Source organism: Salmo salar, chromosome ssa16, assembly GCF_905237065.1.
Source record: "Salmo salar chromosome ssa16, Ssal_v3.1, whole genome shotgun sequence".
Taxonomy (NCBI): domain Eukaryota; kingdom Metazoa; phylum Chordata; class Actinopteri; order Salmoniformes; family Salmonidae; genus Salmo; species Salmo salar.
In genome coordinates, this window is record NC_059457.1 from 92,733,394 (window position 1) to 92,759,003 (window position 25,610).

Genomic DNA, 25,610 nt, shown 5'->3' on the forward strand with positions numbered 1-25,610 from the left:
TATTCTGTAATGTAGACAGTGGACAGCAGCTTAATCTAACAGAGTTATAACTGTGATATTCTGTAATGTAGACAGTGGACAGGGGATTAATTTAACAGAGTTATAACTGTGATATTCTGTAATGTAGACGGTGGACAGCAGCTTAATTTAACAGAGTTATAACTGTGTTATTCTGTAATGTAGACAGTGGACAGCAGCTTAATTTAACAGAGTTATAACTGTGATATTCTGTAATGTAGACAGTGGACAGCAGCTTAATTTAACAGAGTTATAACTGTGATATTCTGTAATGTAGACAGTGGACAGCAGCTTAATTTAACAGAGTTATAACTGTGATATTCTGTAATGTAGACGGTGGACAGCAGCTTAATTTAACAGAGTTATAACTGTGATATTCTGTAATGTAGACGGTGGACAGGGGATTCATTTAACAGAGTTATAACTGTGATATTCTGTAATGTAGACAGTGGACAGGGGATTAATTTAACAGAGTTATAACTGTGATATTCTGTAATGTAGACAGTGGACAGGGGATTAATTTAACAGAGTTATAACTGTGATATTCTGTAATGTAGACAGTGGACAGCAGCTTAATTTAACAGAGTTATAACTGTGATATTCTGTAATGTAGACAGTGGACAGCAGCTTAATTTAACAGAGTTATAACTGTGATATTCTGTAATGTAGACAGTGGACAGGGGATTATTTTAACAGAGTTATAACTGTGTTATTCTGTAATGTAGACAGTGGACAGGGGATTAATTTAACAGAGTTATAACTGTGTTATTCTGTAATGTAGACAGTGGACAGCAGCTTAATTTAACAGAGTTATAACTGTGATATTCTGTAATGTAGACAGTGGACAGGGGATTAATTTAACAGAGTTATAACTGTGTTATTCTGTAATGTAGACAGTGGACAGGGGATTAATTTAACAGAGTTATAACTGTGTTATTCTGTAATGTAGACAGTGGACAGCAGCTTAATTTAACAGAGTTATAACTGTGATATTCTGTAATGTAGACAGTGGACAGGGGATTAATTTAACAGAGTTATAACTGTGTTATTCTGTAATGTAGACAGTGGACAGGGGATTAATTTAACAGAGTTATAACTGTGATATTCTGTAATGTAGACAGTGGACAGCAGCTTAATTTAACAGAGTTATAACTGTGTTATTCTGTAATGTAGACAGTGGACAGGGGATTAATTTAACAGAGTTATAACTGTGATATTCTGTAATGTAGACAGTGGACAGCAGCTTAATCTAACAGAGTTATAACTGTGATATTCTGTAATGTAGACAGTGGACAGGGGATTAATTTAACAGAGTTATAACTGTGATATTCTGTAATGTAGACGGTGGACAGCAGCTTAATTTAAAAGAGTTATAACTGTGTTATTCTGTAATGTAGACAGTGGACAGCAGCTTAATTTAACAGAGTTATAACTGTGATATTCTGTAATGTAGACAGTGGACAGCAGCTTAATTTAACAGAGTTATAACTGTGATATTCTGTAATGTAGACAGTGGACAGCAGCTTAATTTAACAGAGTTATAACTGTGATATTCTGTAATGTAGACAGTGGACAGCAGCTTAATTTAACAGAGTTATAACTGTGTTATTCTGTAATGTAGACAGTGGACAGGGGATTAATTTAACAGAGTTATAACTGTGATATTCTGTAATGTAGACAGTGGACAGCAGCTTAATTTAACAGAGTTATAACTGTGATATTCTGTAATGTAGACAGTGGACAGGGGATTAATTTAACAGAGTTATAACTGTGATATTCTGTAATGTAGACAGTGGACCGGTGATTAATTTAACAGAGTTATAACTGTGATATTCTGTAATGTAGACGGTGGACAGCAGCTTAATTTAACAGAGTTATAACTGTGATATTCTGTAATGTAGACAGTGGACAGCAGCTTAATTTAACAGAGTTATAACTGTGATATTCTGTAATGTAGACGGTGGACAGGGGATTAATTTAACAGAGTTATAACTGTGATATTCTGTAATGTAGACAGTGGACAGCAGCTGAATTTAACAGAGTTATAACTGTGTTATTCTGTAATGTAGACAGTGGACAGGGGATTAATTTAACAGATTTATAACTGTGATATTCTGTAATATAGACAGTGGACAGGGGATTAATTTAACAGAGTTATAACTGTGATTTTCTGTAATGTAGACAGTGGACAGGGGATTAATTTAACAGAGTTATAACTGTGTTATTCTGTAATGTAGACAGTGGACAGGGGATTAATTTAACAGAGTTATAACTGTGATATTCTGTAATGTAGACAGTGGACAGGGGATTAATTTAACAGAGTTATAACTGTGATATTCTGTAATGTAGACAGTGGACAGGGGATTAATTTAACAGAGTTATAACTGTGATATTCTGTAATGTAGACGGTGGACAGCAGCTTAATTTAACAGAGTTATAACTGTGATATTCTGTAATGTAGATAGTGGACAGGGGATTAATTTAACAGAGTTATAACTGTGTTATTCTGTAATGTAGACAGTGGACAGGGGATTAATTTAACAGAGTTATAACTGTGTTATTCTGTAATGTAGACAGTGGACAGCAGCTTAATTTAACAGAGTTATAACTGTGATACTCTGTAATGTAGACAGTGGACAGGGGATTAATTTAACAGAGTTATAACTGTGTTATTCTGTAATGTAGACAGTGGACAGGGGATTAATTTAACAGAGTTATAACTGTGATATTCTGTAATGTAGACGGTGGACAGGGGATTAATTTAAAAGAGTTATAACTGTGATATTCTGTAATGTAGACAGTGGACAGCAGCTTAATTTAACAGAGTTATAACTGTGATATTCTGTAATGTAGACAGTGGACAGCAGCTTAATTTAACAGAGTTATAACTGTGATATTCTGTAATGTAGACAGTGGACAGCAGCTTAATTTACCAGAGTTATAACTGTGATATTCTGTAATGTAGACAGTGGACAGCAGCTTAATTTAACAGAGTTATAACTGTGTTATTCTGTAATGTAGACAGTGGACAGGGGATTAATTTAACAGAGTTATAACTGTGATATTCTGTAATGTAGACAGTGGACAGCAGCTTAATTTAACAGAGTTATAACTGTGATATTCTAGTAATGTAGACAGTGGACAGGGGATTAATTTAACAGAGTTATAACTGTGATATTCTGTAATGTAGACAGTGGACCGGGGATTAATTTAACAGAGTTATAACTGTGATATTCTGTAATGTAGACGTTGGACAGCAGCTTAATTTAACAGAGTTATAACTGTGATATTCTGTAATGTAGACGGTGGACAGGGGATTAATTTAACAGAGTTATAACTGTGATATTCTGTAATGTAGACAGTGGACAGCAGCTTAATTTAACAGAGTTATAACTGTGTTATTCTGTAATGTAGACAGTGGACAGGGGATTAATTTAACAGAGTTATAACTGTGATATTCTGTAATGTAGACAGTGGACAGGGGATTAATTTAACAGAGTTATAACTGTGATTTTCTGTAATGTAGACAGTGGACAAGGGATTAATTTAACAGAGTTATAACTGTGTTATTCTGTAATGTAGACAGTGGACAGGGGATTAATTTAACAGAGTTATAACTGTGATATTCTGTAATGTAGACAGTGGACAGGGGATTAATTTAACAGAGTTATAACTGTGATATTCTGTAATGTAGACGGTGGACAGCAGCTTAATTTAACAGAGTTATAACTGTGATATTCTGTAATGTAGACAGTGGACAGGGGATTAATTTAACAGAGTTATAACTGTGATATTCTGTAATGTAGACAGTGGACAGCAGCTTAATTTAACAGAGTATTAACTGTGATATTCTGTAATGTAGACAGTGGACAGGGGATTAATTTAACAGAGTTATAACTGTGTTATTCTGTAATGTAGACAGTGGACAGGGGATTAATTTAACAGAGTTATAACTGTGTTATTCTGTAATGTAGACAGTGGACAGCAGCTTAATTTAACAGAGTTATAACTGTGATATTCTGTAATGTAGACAGTGGACAGGGGATTAATTTAACAGAGTTATAACTGTGTTATTCTGTAATGTAGACAGTGGACAGGGGATTAATTTAACAGAGTTATAACTGTGATATTCTGTAATGTAGACAGTGGACAGGGGATTAATTTAACAGAGTTATAACTGTGATATTCTGTAATGTAGACGGTGGACAGCAGCTTAATTTAACAGAGTTATAACTGTGATATTCTGTAATGTAGACAGTGGACAGGGGATTAATTTAACAGAGTTATAACTGTGATATTCTGTAATGTAGACAGTGGACAGCAGCTTAATTTAACAGAGTTATAACTGTGTTATTCTGTAATGTAGACGGTGGACAGCAGCTTAATTTAACAGAGTTATAACTGTGATATTCTGTAATGTAGACAGTGGACAGCAGCTTAATTTAACAGAGTTATAACTGTGATATTCTGTAATGTAGACGGTGGACAGCAGCTTAATTTAACAGAGTTATAACTGTGATATTCTGTAATGTAGACAGTGGACAGCAGCTTAATTTAACAGAGTTATAACTGTGTTATTCTGTAATGTAGACAGTGGACAGCGGCTTAATTTAACAGAGTTATAACTGTGATATTCTGTAATGTAGACAGTGGACAGCAGCTTAATTTAACAGAGTTATAACTGCAGCTTAATTTAACAGAGTTATAACTGTGTTATTCTGTAATGTAGACAGTGGACAGGGGATTAATTTAACAGAGTTATAACTGTGATATTCTGTAATGTAGACAGTGGACAGGGGATTAATTTAACAGAGTTATAACTGTGATTTTCTGTAATGTAGACAGTGGACAGGGGATTAATTTAACAGAGTTATAACTGTGTTATTCTGTAATGTAGACAGTGGACAGGGGATTAATTTAACAGAGTTATAACTGTGATATTCTGTAATGTAGACAGTGGACAGGGGATTAATTTAACAGAGTTATAACTGTGATATTCTGTAATGTAGACGGTGGACAGCAGCTTAATTTAACAGAGTTATAACTGTGATATTCTGTAATGTAGACAGTGGACAGGGGATTAATTTAACAGAGTTATAACTGTGATATTCTGTAATGTAGACAGTGGACAGCAGCTTAATTTAACAGAGTATTAACTGTGATATTCTGTAATGTAGACAGTGGACAGGGGATTAATTTAACAGAGTTATAACTGTGATATTCTGTAATGTAGACAGTGGACAGGGGATTAATTTAACAGAGTTATAACTGTGTTATTCTGTAATGTAGACAGTGGACAGCAGCTTAATTTAACAGAGTTATAACTGTGATATTCTGTAATGTAGACAGTGGACAGGGGATTAATTTAACAGAGTTATAACTGTGATATTCTGTAATGTAGACAGTGGACAGCAGCTTAATTTAACAGAGTTATAACTGTGATATTCTGTAATGTAGACGGTGGACAGCAGCTTAATTTAACAGAGTTATAACTGTGATATTCTGTAATGTAGACAGTGGACAGCAGCTTAATTTAACAGAGTTATAACTGTGATATTCTGTAATGTAGACGGTGGACAGCAGCTTAATTTAACAGAGTTATAACTGTGATATTCTGTAATGTAGACAGTGGACAGCAGCTTAATTTAACAGAGTTATAACTGTGTTATTCTGTAATGTAGACAGTGGACAGCGGCTTAATTTAACAGAGTTATAACTGTGATATTCTGTAATGTAGACAGTGGACAGCAGCTTAATTTAACAGAGTTATAACTGTGTTATTCTGTAATGTAGACAGTGGACAGGGGATTAATTTAACAGAGTTATAACTGTGTTATTCTGTAATGTAGACAGTGGACAGGGGATTAATTTAACAGAGTTATAACTGTGATATTCTGTAATGTAGACAGTGGACAGGGGATTAATTTAACAGAGTTATAACTGTGATATTCTGTAATGTAGACGGTGGACAGCAGCTTAATTTAACAGAGTTATAACTGTGATATTCTGTAATGTAGACAGTGGACAGGGGATTAATTTAACAGAGTTATAACTGTGATATTCTGTAATGTAGACAGTGGACAGCAGCTTAATTTAACAGAGTATTAACTGTGATATTCTGTAATGTAGACAGTGGACAGGGGATTAATTTAACAGAGTTATAACTGTGTTATTCTGTAATGTAGACAGTGGACAGGGGATTAATTTAACAGAGTTATAACTGTGTTATTCTGTAATGTAGACGGTGGACAGCAGCTTAATTTAACAGAGTTATAACTGTGATATTCTGTAATGTAGACAGTGGACAGGGGATTAATTTAACAGAGTTATAACTGGAAGTAGACAGGAGCAGCTTAATTTAACAGAGTTATAACTGTGTTATTCTGTAATGTAGACGGTGGACAGCGGCTTAATTTAACAGAGTTATAACTGTGATATTCTGTAATGTAGACAGTGGACAGCAGCTTAATTTAACAGAGTTATAACTGCAGCTTAATTTAACAGAGTTATAACTGTGTTATTCTGTAATGTAGACAGTGGACAGCAGCTTAATTTAACAGAGTTATAACTGTGTTATTCTGTAATGTAGACAGTGGACAGCGGCTTAATTTAACAGAGTTATAACTGTGATATTCTGTAATGTAGACAGTGGACAGCAGCTTAATTTAACAGAGTTATAACTGTGTTATTCTGTAATGTAGACAGTGGACAGGGGATTAATTTAACAGAGTTATAACTGTGTTATTCTGTATTGTAGTAGACAGTGGACAGCAGCCACCAATAACTTTAACACTTTAACACGGATGGATCTGAAAGAATGAAAGACAAGGTGACAATGAGCTTGACTGTTGATCCAGGGACTAAGAGGACTAAGAGACTAACGGACTAAGAGACTAAGGGACTAAGGGACTAAGAGACTAAGGGACTAAGAGACTAAGGGACTAAGAGACTAAGGGACTAAGGGACTAAGGGACTAAGGGACTAAGAGACTAAGGGACTAAGAGACTAAGGGACTAAGGGACTAAGAGACTAAGGGACTAAGGGACTAAGAGACTAAGAGACTAAGGGACTAAGAGACTAAGGGACTAAGGGACTAAGAGACTAAGGGACTAAGAGGGAGAAGGAGCGTATTCATGTTGTTGTTTCACATCCTGGTTCCTCCTTAAGGTCATAATAGTCTCTGATAGTTAGACAGTATTCACATCCCAACAATCCCACGATGCACCTCACTTCCTGTTCACCCACCTAGACATTGATGGGGCCGTTTCCCGGACACAGAGATTCTCCACTGACTAACGCTTTATTAGTCCACGACTAGTCGCAATCTGTGTCCAGGAAACCGGACCAAAAAGGTCCCAAACCTGAAGCTATAAAGCAGATGATTTTGTCAGCAGGTACAAGCCCCTAACAATCTCCCTCTGCTCCAGTGATACAGGACAATAGTCCTACGTTACAGCAGAGATGATACAGCAGGTTGCAGTGAGCAGGATATGCTTCGAGACAGAAGTGAAACGTGTTGTTGTTAAACTGAGTTGATCTCGTCTTTCAGCAGCTATCACTTCAGTACATCATTCACTCATACAGCAGATAAACTCAATCAGAAAAATATGTTATAGTTTTTATGTCCTAAAACGTCCTTTAAAAAGCCAGCCTTTACTGTACATACAGGAAACATGATGTCTGCCAGTCAGCCAGCCAGGCAGTCAGCCAGTCAGGCAGTCACCCAGCCAGGCAGTCAGCCAGTCAGGCAGTCAGGCAGTCACCCAGCCAGGCAGTCAGCCAGTCAGGCAGTAAGGCAGTAAGGCAGTCATGCAGTCAGTCAGGCAGTCAGGCAGTCAGGCAGCCAGTCATGCAGTCAGGCAGTCACCCAGCCAGGCAGTCAGGCAGTCACCCAGTCACCCAGTCAGGCAGTCAGGCAGTCACCCAGCCAGGCAGTCAGGCAGTCACCCAGCCAGGCAGTCAGGCAGTCACCCAGTCACCCAGTCAGGCAGTCAGGCAGTCAGCCAGTCAGGCAGTCAGGCAGTCAGGCAGTCACCCAGCCAGGCAGTCAGGCAGTCACCCAGCCAGGCAGTCACCCAGTCACCCAGTCAGGCAGTCAGGCAGTCAGCCAGTCACCCAGTCACCCAGTCAGGCAGTCAGGCAGTCAGGCAGTCACCCAGCCAGGCAGTCAGGCAGTCAGGCAGTCACCCAGCCAGGCAGTCAGGCAGTCACCCAGTCAGGCAGTCAGGCAGTCAGCCAGTCACCCAGCCAGGCAGTCACCCAGTCAGGCATTCAGTCAGAGGTAATGTGGATGAAGAATGTACAGATATAACAGGCTACCAGACTGAGGGACAGACAATCAGGCTACTTGGGGTATACTTTAGGGTTCGGCCTTGCCTTCTTTGCTCCTCTCATCAATCCTCTCCTCTCTCTCTCTCAGCTCTCTGCAGCACTATCTTCTCTTCTCTCTCTTTTCTCTCAGCTCTCTCTGTCTGCTCTCTCAGCTCTCTATTCTCTCTCTGCTCTCTCCTCTCTGCTCTTTCTGTTATCTCTTCTCTCTCTGCTCTCTCCGCTCTCTGCAGCTCTCTCTTCTCTCTCTGCTCTCTGCAGCTCTCCCTTCTCTTCTCTCTCTACTCTCTCTGCTTTCTCTTCTCTCTGCTCTCTCTGCTCTCTCTTCTCTCTCTGCTTTCTCTCTCTGCTCTCTCTTCTCTCTGCTCTCTTCTCTCTCTGCTCTCTCAGCTCTCTCTGTTCTCTTCTCTCTCTTCTCTCTCTGCTCTCTCAGCTCTCTCTGTTCTCTTCTCTCTCTTCTCTCTCTGCTCTCTCTTCTCTCTTCTCTCTCTGCTCTCTTCTCTCTCTTCTCTCTCTGCTCTCTCAGCTCTCTCTCTGCTCTCTCTTCTCTCTCTGCTCTCTCTTCTCTTCTCTCTCTCTTCTCTCTCTCTCTTCTCTTTTATGCTCCGTTCTTCTCTCTTGCTTTTTCTCTTCTCTCTCTCTTTCGTTCTTCTCTCTCTTCACTCTCTCGCTCCTCTCTGCTCTCTCTACTCTCTATCACTCCTCTCCACATCAGCACAACTCAGAAGATATTGCAAAAAACTTTTCCCTCAGGTGAAACATTGTCATAGCCCATTAATCTTTTCAAACTTGGCCCCAGTCGGTTCGCTCCCGATCCTTAGGAGGGAGGGAGGGAGGGAGGGAGGGAAGGGAGGGAGGGAAGGAGGCAGGGAGGGGGGGAGGGAGGGAGGGAGGGAACACTCCTTACTGTACCTCCTCTAATCATCTCTTTTTAATGTAGGAAGCATCCCAAATAGCACCCTACCACCCTCCGTAGTGCACTACTTTAGACCATATTCTGTGGTTTTAATGTCGTTCACTATTAATATTCTGTGGGTTTAAGATTGACTTACATTACAGTGAATATATACATAGCTACACGTTTAGCATGTATATGTCATCCGTGTTGGGATTTGAACCCATGACCTTGGGTTATTGCTAGTCAGCTGTCTTGACTAACAGACAGTGATATGAGAACTGCTGGGTTCCTTCATCAAAGGCCTGAATTCACACAGCGTCTCAGAGTAGGGATGCTGATTTAGGATCAGAGGCCTGAATTCACACAGCGTCTCAGAGTAGGGATGCTGATTTAGGATCAGAGGCCTGAATTCACACAGCGTCTCAGAGTAGGGATGCTGATTTAGGATCAGAGGCCTGAATTCACACAGCGTCTCAGAGTAGGGATGCTGATTTAGGATCAGAGGCCTGGATTCACACAGCGTCTCAGAGTAGGGATGCTGATTTAGGATCAAAGGCCTGGATTCACACAGCGTCTCAGAGTAGGGATGCTGATTTAGGATCAAAGGCCTGGATTCACACAGCGCCTCAGAGTAGGGATGCTGATTTAGGATCAAAGGCCTGGATTCACACAGCGCCTCAGAGTAGGGATGCTGATTTAGGATCAGAGGCCTGAATTCACACAGCGTCTCAGAGTAGGGATGCTGATTTAGGATCAGAGGCCTGAATTCACACAGCGTCTCAGAGTAGGGATGCTGATTTAGGATCAGAGGCCTGAATTCACACAGCGTCTCAGAGTAGGGATGCTGATTTAGGATCAGAGGCCTGAATTCACACAGCGTCTCAGACTAAGGGGTTCTGGTATCGGCCCCCTTATGATGGGAAAGGCAGTGCGATCCAACGCGTGAATACAAGCCAACGGCTGTAGAGTTTATTAAAGGTGTGAAACCACAGCAGATGAGAACCCTGCGGAGTCTGTGTGTGAGAACCAGATGTGAAGCTGAATAAATAAATGAAATGTTCTCCTACACTACTTTATAGACTCATTTAAAACCTTGCTATCACAAACACCTTTTAAAACCCTCCGGAACAGGAGTGTCCCAAATGGAACACTATTCCCTATATAGTGCACTACTTTACACCAGGGCCCTATAGAACCCTATTCCCTATATAGTGCACTACTTTAGACCAGAGCCCTATGGAATCCTGTTCCCTATATAGTGCACTACTTTAGACCAGAGCCCTATGGAATCCTATTCCCTATATAGTGCACTACTTTACACCAGGGCCCTATAGAACCCTATTCCCTATATATAGTACACTACTTTAAACCAGGGCCCTATAGAACCCTATTCCCTATATAGTGCACTACTTTAGACCAGGGCCCTATGGAATCCTATTCCCTATATAGTGCACTACTTTAGACCAGAGCCCTATAGAACCCTATTCCCTACGTAGTGCACTACTTTAGACCAGGGCCCATGTGGTACTACACCATGTAGGGAATAGGGTAGTGTTTAGGACACACAGAATGTATACACCACAGAGATCAACCAAGGACCTCGAACACCCTACACCGATCGTCTCCCCTTAAAAATAATCTGAATTAACCTGATACAAATACGAAAGACAACGATTATATAATTAAGTCCTAGTTAATTCTTCTTCCTCCCAAAGCGTGCACTTGTTCACTTCCCTTCAACGACTTGAAAGGAAACACCTAGTATGAGAAACATGGAGGCCATTCTCAGTCCTCCACTGGAACAACGATACGCTGCTTTTACATTTCTGGGATGTAGCGAACCACGCTTCAGGAGAAAAAACATATTATTCAGACAAACCACCCGTCCTCCTGGAACGAGGGACAGTGTTTTCCTGTTGTTTTCACTAATACTCCAGGGGGATGATACAAAGATGATGAAAGTAAACCCCAAATTACCCCAAATTAAAGCACAGGTCCCATATGGCTGAGCAGCACCCAGCCCTGAGCAGCACCCAGCCCTGAGCAGCACCCAGCCCTGAGGCAGCACCCAGCCCTGAGCAGCACCCAGCCCTGAGAGACGAGCCCTGAGCAGCACCCAGCCCTGAGCAGCACCCAGCCCTGAGCAGCATCCAGCCCTGAGCAGCACCCAGCCCTGAGGAGCACCCAGCCCTGAGCAGCACCCAGCCCTGAGGCAGCACCCAGCCCTGAGCAGCACCCAGCCCTGAGCAGCACCGAGCCCTGAGCAGCACCCAGCCCTGAGCAGCACCCAGCCCTGAGCAGCACCCAGCCCTGAGCAGCACCCAGCCCTGAGGCAGCACCCAGCCCTGAGCAGCACCCAGCCCTGAGCAGCACCCAGCCCTGAGCAGCACCCAGCCCTGAGCAGCACCCAGCCCTGAGCAGCATGTTGCATAGCCACCGTGTTCGTCCATTATCTGGTGAAATAGGTTACTACAAGGCTAACTACTCTAGGTAATGTGGCTACAAACACACAGAATACACACAGAATACACACAGAATACACACAGAAAACACACAGAAAACACACAGAATACACACAGAATACACACAGTACAACGTCAGGACACAATGGATCACAACACACCTGTCACCGCTTCTCTGCATCATTTATTAAAACATATTGATCACAATGAATCTGATATTGAATTGTGGGACGACTGTAGGAAGTGGTTAGAAATTACCCCACTGCACTGTCATACCGCACAGGTGTGTGTGTGTGTGTGTGTGTGTGTGTGTGTGTGTGTGTGTGTGTGTGTGTGTGTGTGTGTGTGTGTGTGTGTGTCTGTGTGTTTGTGTGTGTGTGTGTCTGTGCGTGTCTGTGCGTGTCTGTGCGTGTTTGTGTGTGTGTGTGTGTGTGTGTGTGTGTGTGTGTGTGTGTGTGTGTGTGTGTGTCTGTCTGTCTGTCTGTCTGTCTGTCTGTCTGTCTGTCTGTCTGTCTGTCTGTCTGTCTGTCTGTCTGTCTGTCTGTCTGTCTGTCTGTCTGTCTGTCTGTGTGTGTGTGTGTGTGTGTGTGTGTGTGTGTGTGTGTGTGTGTGTGTGTGTGTGTGTGTGTCTGTGTGTCTGTGTGTGTGTGTGTGTGTGTGTGTCTGTGCGTGTCTGTGTGTTTGTGTGTGTGTGTGTGTGTGTGTGTGTGTGTGTGTGTGTGTGTGCGCAGTCTGTCTGTCTGTCTGTCTGTCTGTCTGTCTGTCTGTCTGTCTGTGTGAGAGTGTGTGTGAGAGTGTGTGTGAGAGTGTGTGTGAGAGTGTGTGTGTCCTACTAGTCTCTCCTCCACTACAGAGATGTAGAACACTGACAACACCAACAGATCAGACCTGAATGCTTCTTTTGTCCGCCATCTTTCTTTTACAACCTCTGAGGCGTCGACCTAGACATGTGATGCGTCAACAGGAGTCACATCGTCCCCCCTCATCCCTCCTTGCTCTCCTCCGTCCTCCTCATCCCTCCATCCCCCTCATCCCTCCTTGCTCTCCTCCGTCCCCCTCATCCCTCCTTCTTCTCCACCGTCCCCCTCATCCCTCCTTGCTCTCCTCCGTCCTCCTCATCTCTCCATCCCCCTCATCCCTCCTTGCTCTCCTCCGTCCCCCTCATCCCTCCTTGCTCTCCTCCGTCCCCCTCATCCCTCCTTGCTCTCCTCTGTCCCCCTCATCCCTCCTTGCTCTCCTCCGTCCTCCTCATCTCTCCATCCCCCTCATCCCTCCTTGCTCTCCTCCGTCCCCCTCATCCCTCCTTGCTCTCCTCCATCCCCCCTCATCCCTCCTTGCTCTCCTCCGTCCCCCTCATCCCTCCTTGCTCTCCTCCATCCCCCTCATCCCTCCTTGCTCTCCTCCATCCCCCTCATCCCTCCTTGCTCTCCTCCGTCCCCCTCATCCCTCCTTGCTCTCCTCCGTCCCCCTCATCCCTCCATCCAGCCCCTGTACACGCGGTCTCTCTCTTCCGGATAGCTCTTATCAGTGATTCGTCTTCGACTGTCATTATCAATCTGCCTGTGCATTCAGCAACGGCATTAGGCACGAGTATTTCACTGAGGAACGGAGAGGAGAAAGCCACAAACACAGTCTGCTCTCTCTCTCCCTCTCTCTCTCTCTCTGTCTCTCTCTCTCTCTCTGTCTCTCTCTGTCTGTCTGTCTCTCTCTCTCTCTCTCTCTCTCTCTCTCCCTCTCCCTCTCCCTCTCCCAAAGCATTAGGCATGAGTATTTCACTGAGGAACGGAGAGGAGAAAGCCACACACACAGTCTGCTCTCTCTCTCTCTCTCTCTCTCTCTCTCTCTCTCTCTCTGTCTCTCTCTGTCTGTCTGTCTCTCTCTCTCTCTCTCTCTCTCTCTCTCTCTCTCCCTCTCCCTCTCCCAAAGCATTAGGCATGAGTATTTCACTGAGGAACGGAGAGGAGAAAGCCACACACACAGTCTGCTCTCTCTCTCTCTCTCTCTCTCTCTCTCTCTCTCTCTCCCTCTCTCTCTCTCTCTCTCCCTCTCCCTCTCCCAAAGCATTAGGCATGAGTATTTCACTGAGGAACGGAGAGGAGAAAGCCACAAACACAGTCTGCTCTCTCTCTCTCTCTCTCTCTCTCTCTCTCTCTCTCTCCTCTCCCTCTCCCAAAGCATTAGGCATGAGTATTTCACTGAGGATCGGAGAGGAGAAAGCCACAAACAGTCTGCTCACTCTCTCTCTCTCTCTCTCTCTCTCTCTCTCTCTCTCTCTCCCTCTCCCTCTCCCTCTCCGAAAGCATTAGGCACGAGTATTTTACTGAGGATCGGAGAGAGCCACAAACACAGACTGCTCTCCATCTCTCTCCTTCTCCTCCTCCCAATGCATTAGGGGTAGTAGTGCAGGTTGGCTCAGTGCCAGGGAATGGCAAGCAGAGCAACAGTGCCCTCTTTAGGTGATATACCTCCCCCATTCATCTATCACCCCCCCTCGTTCCTCTCTCTATCCTTCCCTCTATCATCCAACGACTATCTCTCTCCTTCTCTCCACGTGGGCTCTTCCCCCTTCTCCAGCTCTATGACATTAGGAAGAGCATGTTGTATTGAGGGTTTTATTAGCAGGACAAATTAATAAGGCTTTGATAAAAACACATCATGGACGAGGTTGGAATCTGAGTCCTCATTATTGAATAATCCTTTTTTCAATTGGATGTGTATCAGGTTCCGTAATGGGTACCTCCGCACACACACACACACACACACACACACACACACACACACACACACACACACACACACCACTCACCACACACACCACACACACACACACACACACACACACACACACACACACACACACACACACACACACACACACACACACACACACACACAGTTATTCTGCTAGGATATGACAGTGCTTCACCGTAGAGAGAGGGTGAAGAATTAGGATCAGTTTTCAGCTCAGATGAATGGGTTGTTTCCTATACCGATATACTCAACAAATTAGTTCAATGTTTTTTTTTAGAAGCCCTATGACGGTCACGGGGTAACTGTGTGTGTTGCTGTCGTATCAATATATACACATCCAGATCTACTAATAACGTATAAAAACAAATCCTATAGAACATCAAGAGGGGAAAAGGGGGAGAAGTCATAGTATTGTTTGGTTTTTTGGGGGGGGGGAGGGGGGGGACACACAAGATAAATGGTATAGTGATGAAAATCATTACAACTCAGTCATTGTCTCTAGAAGATTCAGATAATACAGAGTGGTTTCACTTCTTCTGTTGGTGTTGTGGTACTAGATGTTCCTCCTACTGGTGTGTTCCTCCTACTGGTGTTGTGGTACTAGATGTTCCTCCTACTGGTGTGTTCCTCCTACTGGTGTTGTGGTACTAGATGTTCCTCCTACTGGTGTTGTGGTACTAGATGTTTCTCCGACTGGTGTTGTGGTACTAGATGTTCCTCCTACTTGTGTTGTGGTACTAGATGTTCCTCCTACTGGTGTTGTGGTACTAGATGTTCCTCCTACTGGTGTTGTGGTACTAGATGTTCCTCCTACTGGTGTTGTGGTACTAGATGTTTCTCCTACTGGTGTTGTGGTACTAGATGTTCCTCCTACTGGTGTTGTGGTACTAGATGTTCCTCCTACTGGTGTTGTGGTACTAGATGTTTCTCCGACTGGTGTTGTGGTACTAGATGTTTCTCCTACTGGTGTTGTGGTACTAGATGTTTCTCCTACTGGTGTTGTGGTACTAGATGTTCCTCCTACTGGTGTTGTGGTACTAGATGTTTCTCCTACTGGTGTTGTGGTACTAGATGTTCCTCCTACTGGTGTTGTGGTACTAGATGTTTCTCCTACTGGTGTTGTGGTACTAGATGTTCCTCCTACTGGTGTTGTGGTACTAGATGTTCCTCCTACTGGTGTTGTGGTACTAGATGTTTCTCCTACTGGTGTTGTGGTACTAGATGTTCCTCCTACTGGTGTTGTGGTACTAGATGTTTCTCCTACTGGTGTTGTGGTACTAGATGTTTCTCCTACTGGTGTTGTGTTGTGGTACTAGATGTTCCTCCTACTGGTGTTGTGGTACTAGATGTTCCTCCTACTGGTGTTGTGGTACTAGATGTTCCTCCTACTGGTGTTGTGGTACTAGATGTTCCTCCTACTGGTGTTGTGGTACTAGATGTTTCTCCTACTGGTGTTGTGGTACTAGATGTTCCTCCTACTGGTGTTGTGGTACTAGATGTTCCTCCTACTGGTGTTGTGGTACTAGATGTTCCTCATACTGGTGTTGTGGTACTAGATGTTCCTCCTACTGGTGTTGTGGTACTAGATGTTTCTCCTACTGGTGTTGTGGTACTAGATGTTCCTTCTACTGGTGTTGTGGTACTAGATGTTCCTCCTACTGGTGTTGTGGTACTAGATGTTTCTCCGACTGGTGTTGTGGTACTAGATGTTCCTCCTACTGGTGTTGTGTTGTGGTACTAGATGTTCCTCCTACTGGTGTTGTGGTACTAGATGTTCCTCCTACTGGTGTTGTGGTACTAGATGTTTCTCCTACTGGTGTTGTGGTACTAGATGTTCCTCCTGCTGGTGTTGTGGTACTAGATGTTTCTCCTACTGGTGTTGTGGTACTAGATGTTTCTCCTACTGGTGTTGTGTTGTGGTACTAGATGTTCCTCCTACTGGTGTTGTGGTACTAGATGTTCCTCCTACTGGTGTTGTGGTACTAGATGTTTCTCCGACTGGTGTTGTGGTACTAGATGTTTCTCCTACTGGTGTTGTGGTACTAGATGTTCCTCCTACTGGTGTTGTGTTGTGGTACTAAATGTTTCTCCTACTGGTGTTGTGGTACTAGATGTTCCTCCTACTGGTGTTGTGGTACTAGATGTTTCTCCTACTGGTGTTGTGGTACTAGATGTTCCTCCTACTGGTGTTGTGGTACTAGATGTTCCTCCTACTGGTGTTGTGGTACTAGATGTTCCTCCTACTGGTGTTGTGGTACTAGATGTTTCTCCTACTGGTGTTGTGTTGTGGTACTAGATGTTCCTCATACTGGTGTTGTGGTACTAGATGTTCCTCCTACTGGTGTTGTGGTACTAGATGTTTCTCCTACTGGTGTTGTGGTACTAGATGTTCCTCCTACTGGTGTTGTGGTACTAGATGTTCCTCCTACTGGTGTTGTGGTACTAGATGTTTCTCCTACTGGTGTTGTGGTACTAGATGTTCCTCCTACTGGTGTTGTGGTACTAGATGTTTCTCCTACTGGTGTTGTGTTGTGGTACTAGATGTTCCTCCTACTGGTGTTGTGGTACTAGATGTTCCTCCTACTGGTGTTGTGGTGTTAGACGTTTCCATAATATAATCAATGATAAAATGGTGAGCTGAGTAGACAGGCGAGAAAAAAATGTTTCTTTCACAAATGTTTTGAAGGCATCTTTGCAACATATCAATTTCACCATCTAGTCTGCATCCCAAATGGCCCCCCTATTCCCTTTTATAGTGCACTACTTTTGACCAGAGCCCTTTGGACCCTATTCCCTTATGGACCCTATTCCCCTATGGACACCGGTCAAACGTAGTGCACTAAACGTAGTGCACTATAAAAGGAATAGGGGGCTGTTTGGAAGGCAGGACACCATTTATCTCATTCAACCTCTGAGGCCCATTTAAAGGTCATGTGTCTGTACAATCTGACAAGGCTTTAGACAGTTGCCAACTTGGTTCATGTTTGATTGAAATATCATTTTAAATAACTTTTGAAAAACAAAAAGGGGAACATAATAACAGCAAGAGTCTGTAGGTAGGAGATGCAAAGGGAAAATTAAAAGTATGCATGTGTTTTTTTTCTTCTTCTCCAGTCCATAGCTAACCACATGTCATACATTAATTCATTAAATGTGTTTTTCATTTTTTTTTGGTTTTTAAAAGGTACAGTGGGACTTATAGTGGGAGGGGGGTGCTTCCCTCCTTTCTCATTGGTGTTTATGTGTACGTTAAAAGACCAAGTCAGCTATAGTGTATAATATAGAAGGGATCTCAGCACTGTTGGACCGGGCAGTTATACGCAGTACTTATAGACCAGTAAAAGTTATCTTTTACCTGTCTGGACGGGAGTACGGATCCCTTAGTCTTGAATCCTCCCTGGGAACTGCACTCCGAGGCACTGAAGTGGTCTGAACTAGTGGAGGATCTCTTGGAGAGAGTATCACAGCCTCCTACGAAGGTGTTGTCCAGAGGGAGCTCCTGAATCATGTGGTGTTTCTTCACGGAGACCGGCGTGTCCGCTTTGAGGTGGAACGCGGACTGCGGAGAAGCGGACTTGTAGTGCCGCGCTAGGTCTGGACTGGAGGGCTTGAAGGTGGTGGTAGGAGCAGCGTTCCAGTCAAAGCGACCGATGCCTTGCTCCTCCAGCTCGGCAGGCAGGCTGATGTTGCCGTTGATGGGCTCATGAGCCGGGTCATCCGGCTTGTTCTCCTCGATGGTGACAAAGTTCAGGAGGGAGCTTTTAGGCGACTTCCTTTTCTTACGCTTCTTCTTCTTGTTCTGCTTGTTCTCCTGGTTGGGAGACATCCACTCGGCGCCCTGCTTCTTTCTCTGGGCCGCCTTGAACCGCGAGGTGTGACGGCAGCGCACCAGGACTGTCACGAAGATCACCACAATCACCACCATCGCCCCGGCTACGATGGCGATCATGATGGTTAGATAGTCTCCGCTCTGGTAGGTCTCACTGCTCTCCCCGATGTTCCTATCCAGGGGCGTCTCCATGGTGCGGCGAATGAGGTCGTAGATAAACGTGGCGTTGCCGACCGTGTCGTTCACGTAGAGGAACACCAGCACCAGGGTGTGCAGGGACTTAGGGTAGCCCAGGTCGCTAATGTTCACGACCAGCCGATGGAGGCCGATGTCGGAGATAGCAGGCTTCTCCTCCAGGGTGATATTTCCTGTCACAGGGTCGATCCGGAACAGACCTTTGTTGTTGCCACTAACGATGGTGTACTTGAGCTCTGCGTTCATCCCTGTGTCACCGTCCACAGCAAAGACCTCGGCCACCACCGACCCAGGGATGGACGAGAGGGGGACCAGTTTGAAGGAGGTGTTGGAAGGAGGGTAGATGACGATGGGGGTGTTGTCGTTTACGTCGATGACATTGATGGTCACCTTGGCGGCCGAGGAACATGGCGGCCGCCCGCTATCCACCGCCCGGACGTCGAAGGTGTAAGAGCTCTGCTGCTCCCGGTCAAAGGATACGTTGGACTTTATTACTCCAGAGTACGGGTCTAGGATAAAGTTCTCGTTGTCGCTGAGTATCGAAAGCGTGACGGCGGCATTTTCCCCGGCGTCTGAGTCTGTGACGGTTATCACCCCCACCGTGCTGTACTTGGGCAGGTTCTCTGACACAAAGAACTGGAAGTGGTTGTGGGTGAACTTGGGGCTGTTGTCGTTTTCATCGAGTACTGTCACGATGACTGCCGCCTGGCTCTGGAGTGGAGGCGTCCCGTTGTCTCGGGCCGTTACCGTGAAGAGGAACCGATCCTGGTCCTCACGATCGAACACCCGGGAGGCCGTGAGGACACCGGTTTTACGGTCCAGGTCGAAGAACGAGGCGTTAGGGCCCAGCTGGTAGACGATCTCCGCGTTTTTCCCGCTGTCCTCGTCGGTGGCGCTGAGAGTCGTGAGGAAGAGATCGCGTTTGTTGTTCTCCATGACAGCCAGCTCGATGACAGGTTGGGTGAAGATCGGCGAGTTGTCATTTTCATCCTCCAGCCTCACCCTTACCAACGCTGTCTGGTTCAAGCTCGGCTTGCCGGAGTCGGAGGCTATGATTTTGAAGTTGTACTCTTTGGTCCCCTCGGAAGTCGAGCAGCGCCGATGTCTCTAGTAAATACTGGTTGTCGTACACCGCTTTGAGGTGAAAGGGGACGTCCTTCTCGATGAAACAGATGACTTTGCCATTGACATCCGTGTCCTTGTCCGACACGGTGATCAAAGCTATCTTGGTGTTGATTGGGTCTTTCTCTGAGAGGAACACAGTGCCGTTTATTGGACTGATGATATATCGCAGATCAATGTTTGGTGGATTGTCGTTCACGTCCGTCACGTTTATAGTTATGGTAGCTCTGGCCGGGCTGGAGCTGCCGTCGCTCGCTAACACAGATAACTTGTGTATGGCGGTCTCCTCTCTATCGAGGGGCCGCTGTACGGTTATAAGGCCAGTGGTGCCATTTAAAGCAAATAGTCTCTTGGTAGCTGGGGACACCTGTGTCCCGAACATGTATTTGATTTCGGCATTCGCCCCGACGTCTGCGTCCGTAGCCTGTAGCTGGACTACGGACGTCCCTATAGGCGAGTTCTCCGGTATGTGGACCTCTATCTGGTTCTCCTTGAACACCGGCTTGTTATCATTAACGTCTGTGACGGTGACTTGGAGGATGGCGGTGCTGGATTTCTGTGGCGTGCCTCCGTCCTCCACCTTGATTTTCATGACGTACGTATCCTTCTGTTCCCTGTCCAGGTTCTGCTGAACGATGAGCTGCGGCCACTTCTCCCCCTCGGGCGTCTCCACGATGTCCAACCCGAAGGCGCTTTGCCCGTTCACCAGCTGGTACTTGTGTACACTGTTGGGGCCTGTGTCGGGGTCGGTGGCGGAAGGGATGGCGAAACGACTGTTGATCAGCGTATTCTCCGGGATGGAGATGTTGATGACGGGAGACGGGAACATGGGAGCGTTATCGTTGGTGTCCTTGACTACGATCTTAATCTTTATCAATCTAAAGTAGTCGTTGGGTAAAATCACCACCTCGATTTCGAAGGAGCATTCGTTCTCCTCGAACGAGGGGCCGGGACAGAGCCTCTCCCTGTCGATACGATTGGAGGTTGTAAATATCTCTCCCGTGCTGCTCTGGACTCTGAGCAGAGGGTTGTCGCCGGCTTTAGACACCAGCCTGTAGACTAGATTAGCGCTAGCTCCGGTAGCGGCGTTCGTATGGGAGACGTTCAGGTCCTTTGGTATGTTTCCAATGAGAACGTTTTCCTGCAGTTCCTCTCTAATAGGATAGATCAGTTCTTGGGCTATAGAAGGGTCCATCCAAAAACAGGCAACAAGAGCAGCCAACAAGTAAAAATCTGTTAGATCCATGGTAACAACGGTCCCGTGGTTACAGTGTTCCACCCTGCCTTGCGGACTTTAAACGCTTCTTCTTCTTTCAATGCAATGTTGAATGTCAGAGTAAGGGATTGGTGAAATCTTGCATTTGAAGAAGGGCAGTTTCCACACACGGACAACCCTATGAATAGATAAATGAGTTGCATTAGAATTATTTCAGTAAACCCCAGATCGGGGGGGGGTTGGTCACACTTTTAGGTTTGGTGCTTAGATAGATTGTGTAAAATCAATCTGAAATATCCACCATTACATCACTCCATAAATATCCTAAATTTGATCATAATACTACAATACTACATAAGGTGGTATGGTGCTACAAAATAAAAACAACATCTAATCTCAAACACATGGCATCTCAGTGTCCTTGATTAATGAATTTAAACATGAACTTAACTTCAATATATCTGAATTGTTGTAATCTACCATTTACCCATCTCCTCTTCTAGTTGACTCCTCGACACTTATTTTTTCCGTTATATCCCAAACATCCCTTAGGATAATATAATACTGCAGCAAGCGTTCAAGCAGCCATTCAAGTCTGTGACTTAGCCCTCTTCTCCCCCAGACGTTAATACATTATGCCCATGACCATTCCTCAACGCCTCTATAAGCACTTCGCCGTTGTAACTTCTGAGAGCTACAGGCAGCCTGACATTACATTACGCTTAAATTATCGTGATTAAATAGGATGTAGAATCGAATCAAAATACCCTGTGTTTGAATTTTTCAAAGGATGAAATTTAACCATTATTTAACCGTTGTAAATAGGCAGCAACAATAAATCTATTTTCTTTTAAATGTATACCATTAATAGTGCGGTGTGAATATTCTTACCGTTATCCAAAATAAAATCCTCTTTAGTGCGTGAGATAATTGGAATGCGTTTTCTTCTGATGCCCAAAATTGCGGCTGTGCATAGTAACCTCCTCTCTTATTCGATACAAATCCTATTCGGAGTTGCAATATCCTGTTTTTTACTCCGGTTGGTAAGATATCGGTATTGATCGCAGCCGTTAGATTTCTTCAAGTCCAAGTCTGTGAAGCGCAATGCCTTTTTTGGTTCTCCTGATATAACAGACTGTGAGGGAAGAGGAAAAGACAGCGCTGGCGAGGAGAGACACAAAATGAATTATATTTCTAAACGTTTTCACAGTTCGTTTTTTGCCATTGAACTTTTACATGAAAAGCGTTGACGCTCCCGTTCAGTCGGTCATATAATGTCGACTGCGGCTGATTCTCCTCTTCTCACATACAAAACCAGTGGCGAGCGGCGGGTTCCTCGGACCATGAAGTCATTCTGCATCACCGGTAGCTCTGTTTTTTGTTTGTGTGCCGGTGGTAGCCTACGGTAAAATAGTCAGCTTGGCTTGCTACCTGTTTAGCTGAAAGAACCCACTGATACCGTAACACACACGGCTTGCTTGTCCCAGCATGTGTCAACTTCACTGAGATTCTCCATTGAAATTGCGCCTCCTTTCGTGTTCCAAATTTTTTTTAAATAGAACAAATATCAGAAATACAAAATATTCACAGTCTTTGGAACGCATCTAATTGAATCCGTGATAGCCCGTATCAAGTCCATTCGGTGCTATGACGGTGTGGAACGGTGAGTAGCGCGTTCCCCCTTTCACTCTCTCCTAGAACGGAATATCTTGCACTAACTCTGAATAAACCCATAGGGGGTGAAGTATAACACGTCGCCACCTCCGAACCCTCCTCATTGGACGCCCCTCTCTATTACAGGTTCGCTGATGGGGGGGGATCCGAAAATAGATCTGATTGGTCGAGAGGAACGTCCGTTACATCGGTTACCAGGCACCACGACCAGACTGATGAAAGTGTTGGTGAGATTGCTGCAGGCTGCGGAGATGCTCCCAGGCTTGAGACGATTCATTCACTGCACCAACTTACTGTTGTTATTATTATCTCAAGACTTTCCGTTCGATATCCGTGAAATGAGAGCTTTATATGGATGTTTATTATAGTATCATTAAACAAGGAACAGAGGAGACCAACCTTGTGCATATGATTTGTCAGTTACACTGGCCACCGTTGGGATACTGGCCACAGCAGTTAAAATAGCGTAGATTCCATGAAATAGAGCAATGGGCTTTATAGAAGTGAGCGTATGACATATCAGTGATCAGCTGAAGTTATATTCCAGGTTAAGTATTAATGATTATTAACACAATATCATTGGTGTAATAGGTCAAGTCATTTGTCCATTAGGGATACCAGGCTATTACAGAGTTAATCAATACTTGCCTGATAGCTTTATTACATTAAACTATTCCAATGTTACCCGACGTCTCTTTATAAACAGTAACAAATCCCTTTGGAATTGGTATTTAGCTTCTTTCAGTGTGAGAAATAAATAAACTATCAGAAGAGAATTTACACATCAAAAGGTGTTAGAAATATTGATTTATGACTTGTCATTCCTGAATTTGAATGCAGTTAGCTATTTCCCACTCCTATTTTACACCCATCTGTGTGAGTTCCTCTGATCTGACAGAGAGAGAGAGACAGAGAAAAAGAGAGAGAGAGAGAGAGAGAGAGAGAAGAGAGAGAGAGAGAGAGAAGGAGAGAGAGAGAGAGAGACAGAAAAAAAAGAGAGAGAGAGAGAGAGAGACAGAAAAAAAAGAGAGAGAGAGAGAGAGAAAGAAAGAAGGAGAGAGAAAGGGAGAGAGAGAGACAGAAAAAGAGAGAGAGAGAGAGAGAGAGAGAAAAAAGAGAGAGAGAGAGAGAGGGAGAGAGAGAGGGAGAGAAAGAAAGAAAGAAGGAGAGAGAGAGAGAGAGAGAGAGAGAGAGAGAGAAAGAGAGAGAGAGAGAGAGGGAGAGAGAGAAAGAGACAGAAAGAGAGTGACTGTGTGTTGGACACGGTCATGCAGCAGCAGTAGTTCGTCACCAGTGTGTTTTACGGTAAACACTACCATCTAGAGGTTGTCGTGGTGAAATGCCTGTTGAGTCGATGACCACAGCACTCTGTATTTCACACACATATTCATGTGGTAATTTAATAAGTAAAGTATGTCTCTCATCCACCCTTTGGTGAACAACACCTTCTTTGTGCTAAATAGTAGATGACATGTTTCTGCCAAGAGAGAAAGAGAGAGAGTGCTTTTTCCAGACCACAGCCTCACCAGCCATAACCTCACCCCCACCACAACCAGCCCAGACCACCACAACCAGCCCAGACCACCACCACCAGCCCAGACCACCACCACCAGCCCAGACCACCACAACCAGCCCAGACCACCACCACCACAACCAGCCGACACCACAACCAGCCCAGACCACCACAACCAGCCCAGACCACCACAACCAGCCCAGACCACCACCACCAGCCCAGACCACCACAACCACAACCAGCCCAGACCACCACAACCAGCCCAGACCACCACAACCAGCCCAGACCACCACCACCAGCCCAGACCACCACCACCAGCCCAGACCACCACAACCAGCCCAGACCACCACAACCAGCCCAGACCACCACAACCACAACCAGCCCAGACCACCACAACCAGCCCAGACCACCACAACCAGCCCAGACCACCACAACCAGCCCAGACCACCACCACCAGCCCAGACCACCACAACCACAACCAGCCCAGACCACCACAACCAGCCCAGACCACCACAACCAGCCCAGACCACCACAACCAGCCCAGACCACCACAACCAGCCCAGACCACCACAACCAGCCCAGACCACCACAACCAGCCCAGACCACCACAACCACAACCAGCCCAGACCACCACAACCAGCCCAGACCACCACAACCACAACCAGCCCAGACCACCACAACCAGCCCAGACCACCACAACCAGCCCAGACCACCACCACCCCAACCAGCCCAGACCACCACAACCAGCCCAGACCACCACAACCACAACCAGCCCAGACCACCACAACCAGCCCAGACCACCACAACCACAACCAGCCCAGACCACCCCAACCAGCCCAGACCACCACAACCAGCCCAGACCACCACAACCAGCCCAGACCACCACAACCACAACCAGCCCAGACCACCCCAACCAGCCCAGACCCCCACAACCAGCCCAGACCACCACAACCAGCCCAGACCACCACAACCAGCCCAGACCACCACAACCACAACCATCCCAGACCACCACAACCACAACCAGCCCAGACCACCAAAACCAGCCCAGACCACCACAACCACAACCAGCCCAGACCACCACAACCAGCCCAGACCACCACCACCAGCCCAGACCACCACAACCACAACCAGCCCAGACCACCACCACCACCACCAGCCCAGACCACCACAACCAGCCCAGACCACCACCACCCCAACCAGCCCAGACCACCACAACCAGCCCAGACCACCCCAACCAGCCCAGACCACCACAACCACAACCAGCCCAGACCCCCACAACCAGCCCAGACCACCACAACCAGCCCAGACCACCACAACCACAACCAGCCCAGACCACCACAACCAGCCCAGACCACCACAACCAGCCCAGACCACCACAACCAGCCCAGACCACCACAACCACAACCAGCCCTAACACCCAACCTACTGAGACCACTCCAACCAGCCAAATCCTCACTCAACCTACCCACACCCAACCATCCCCACCCCAAGCAGAGCAACAGGACCAACCCCCCCACACTAATGAACCAGGCTGTAAGCAGAGCAACAGGACCCCCCCACACTAATGAACCAGGCTGTAAGCAGAGCAACAGGGCCAACCCCCC

The 25,610-nt window shown here is 45.3% G+C and overlaps 1 protein-coding gene across 1 annotated transcript in view; it reads right to left on the bottom strand.

Moving 5' to 3' along the window:
- The window catches only part of LOC106593108 (protocadherin-9), a 499,821-nt gene extending 477,285 nt beyond the window's left edge, over positions 1–22,536 (bottom strand). Inside the window, 3 exon segments of the mRNA XM_045698422.1 lie at positions 17,813–19,564; positions 19,566–20,997; positions 21,711–22,536. Coding sequence (XP_045554378.1) covers positions 17,813–19,564; positions 19,566–20,849 — 3,036 coding nt within the window. The 5' untranslated portion in view covers positions 20,850–20,997; positions 21,711–22,536.
- Between the last annotated feature and the right edge of the window lie 3,074 nt (positions 22,537–25,610).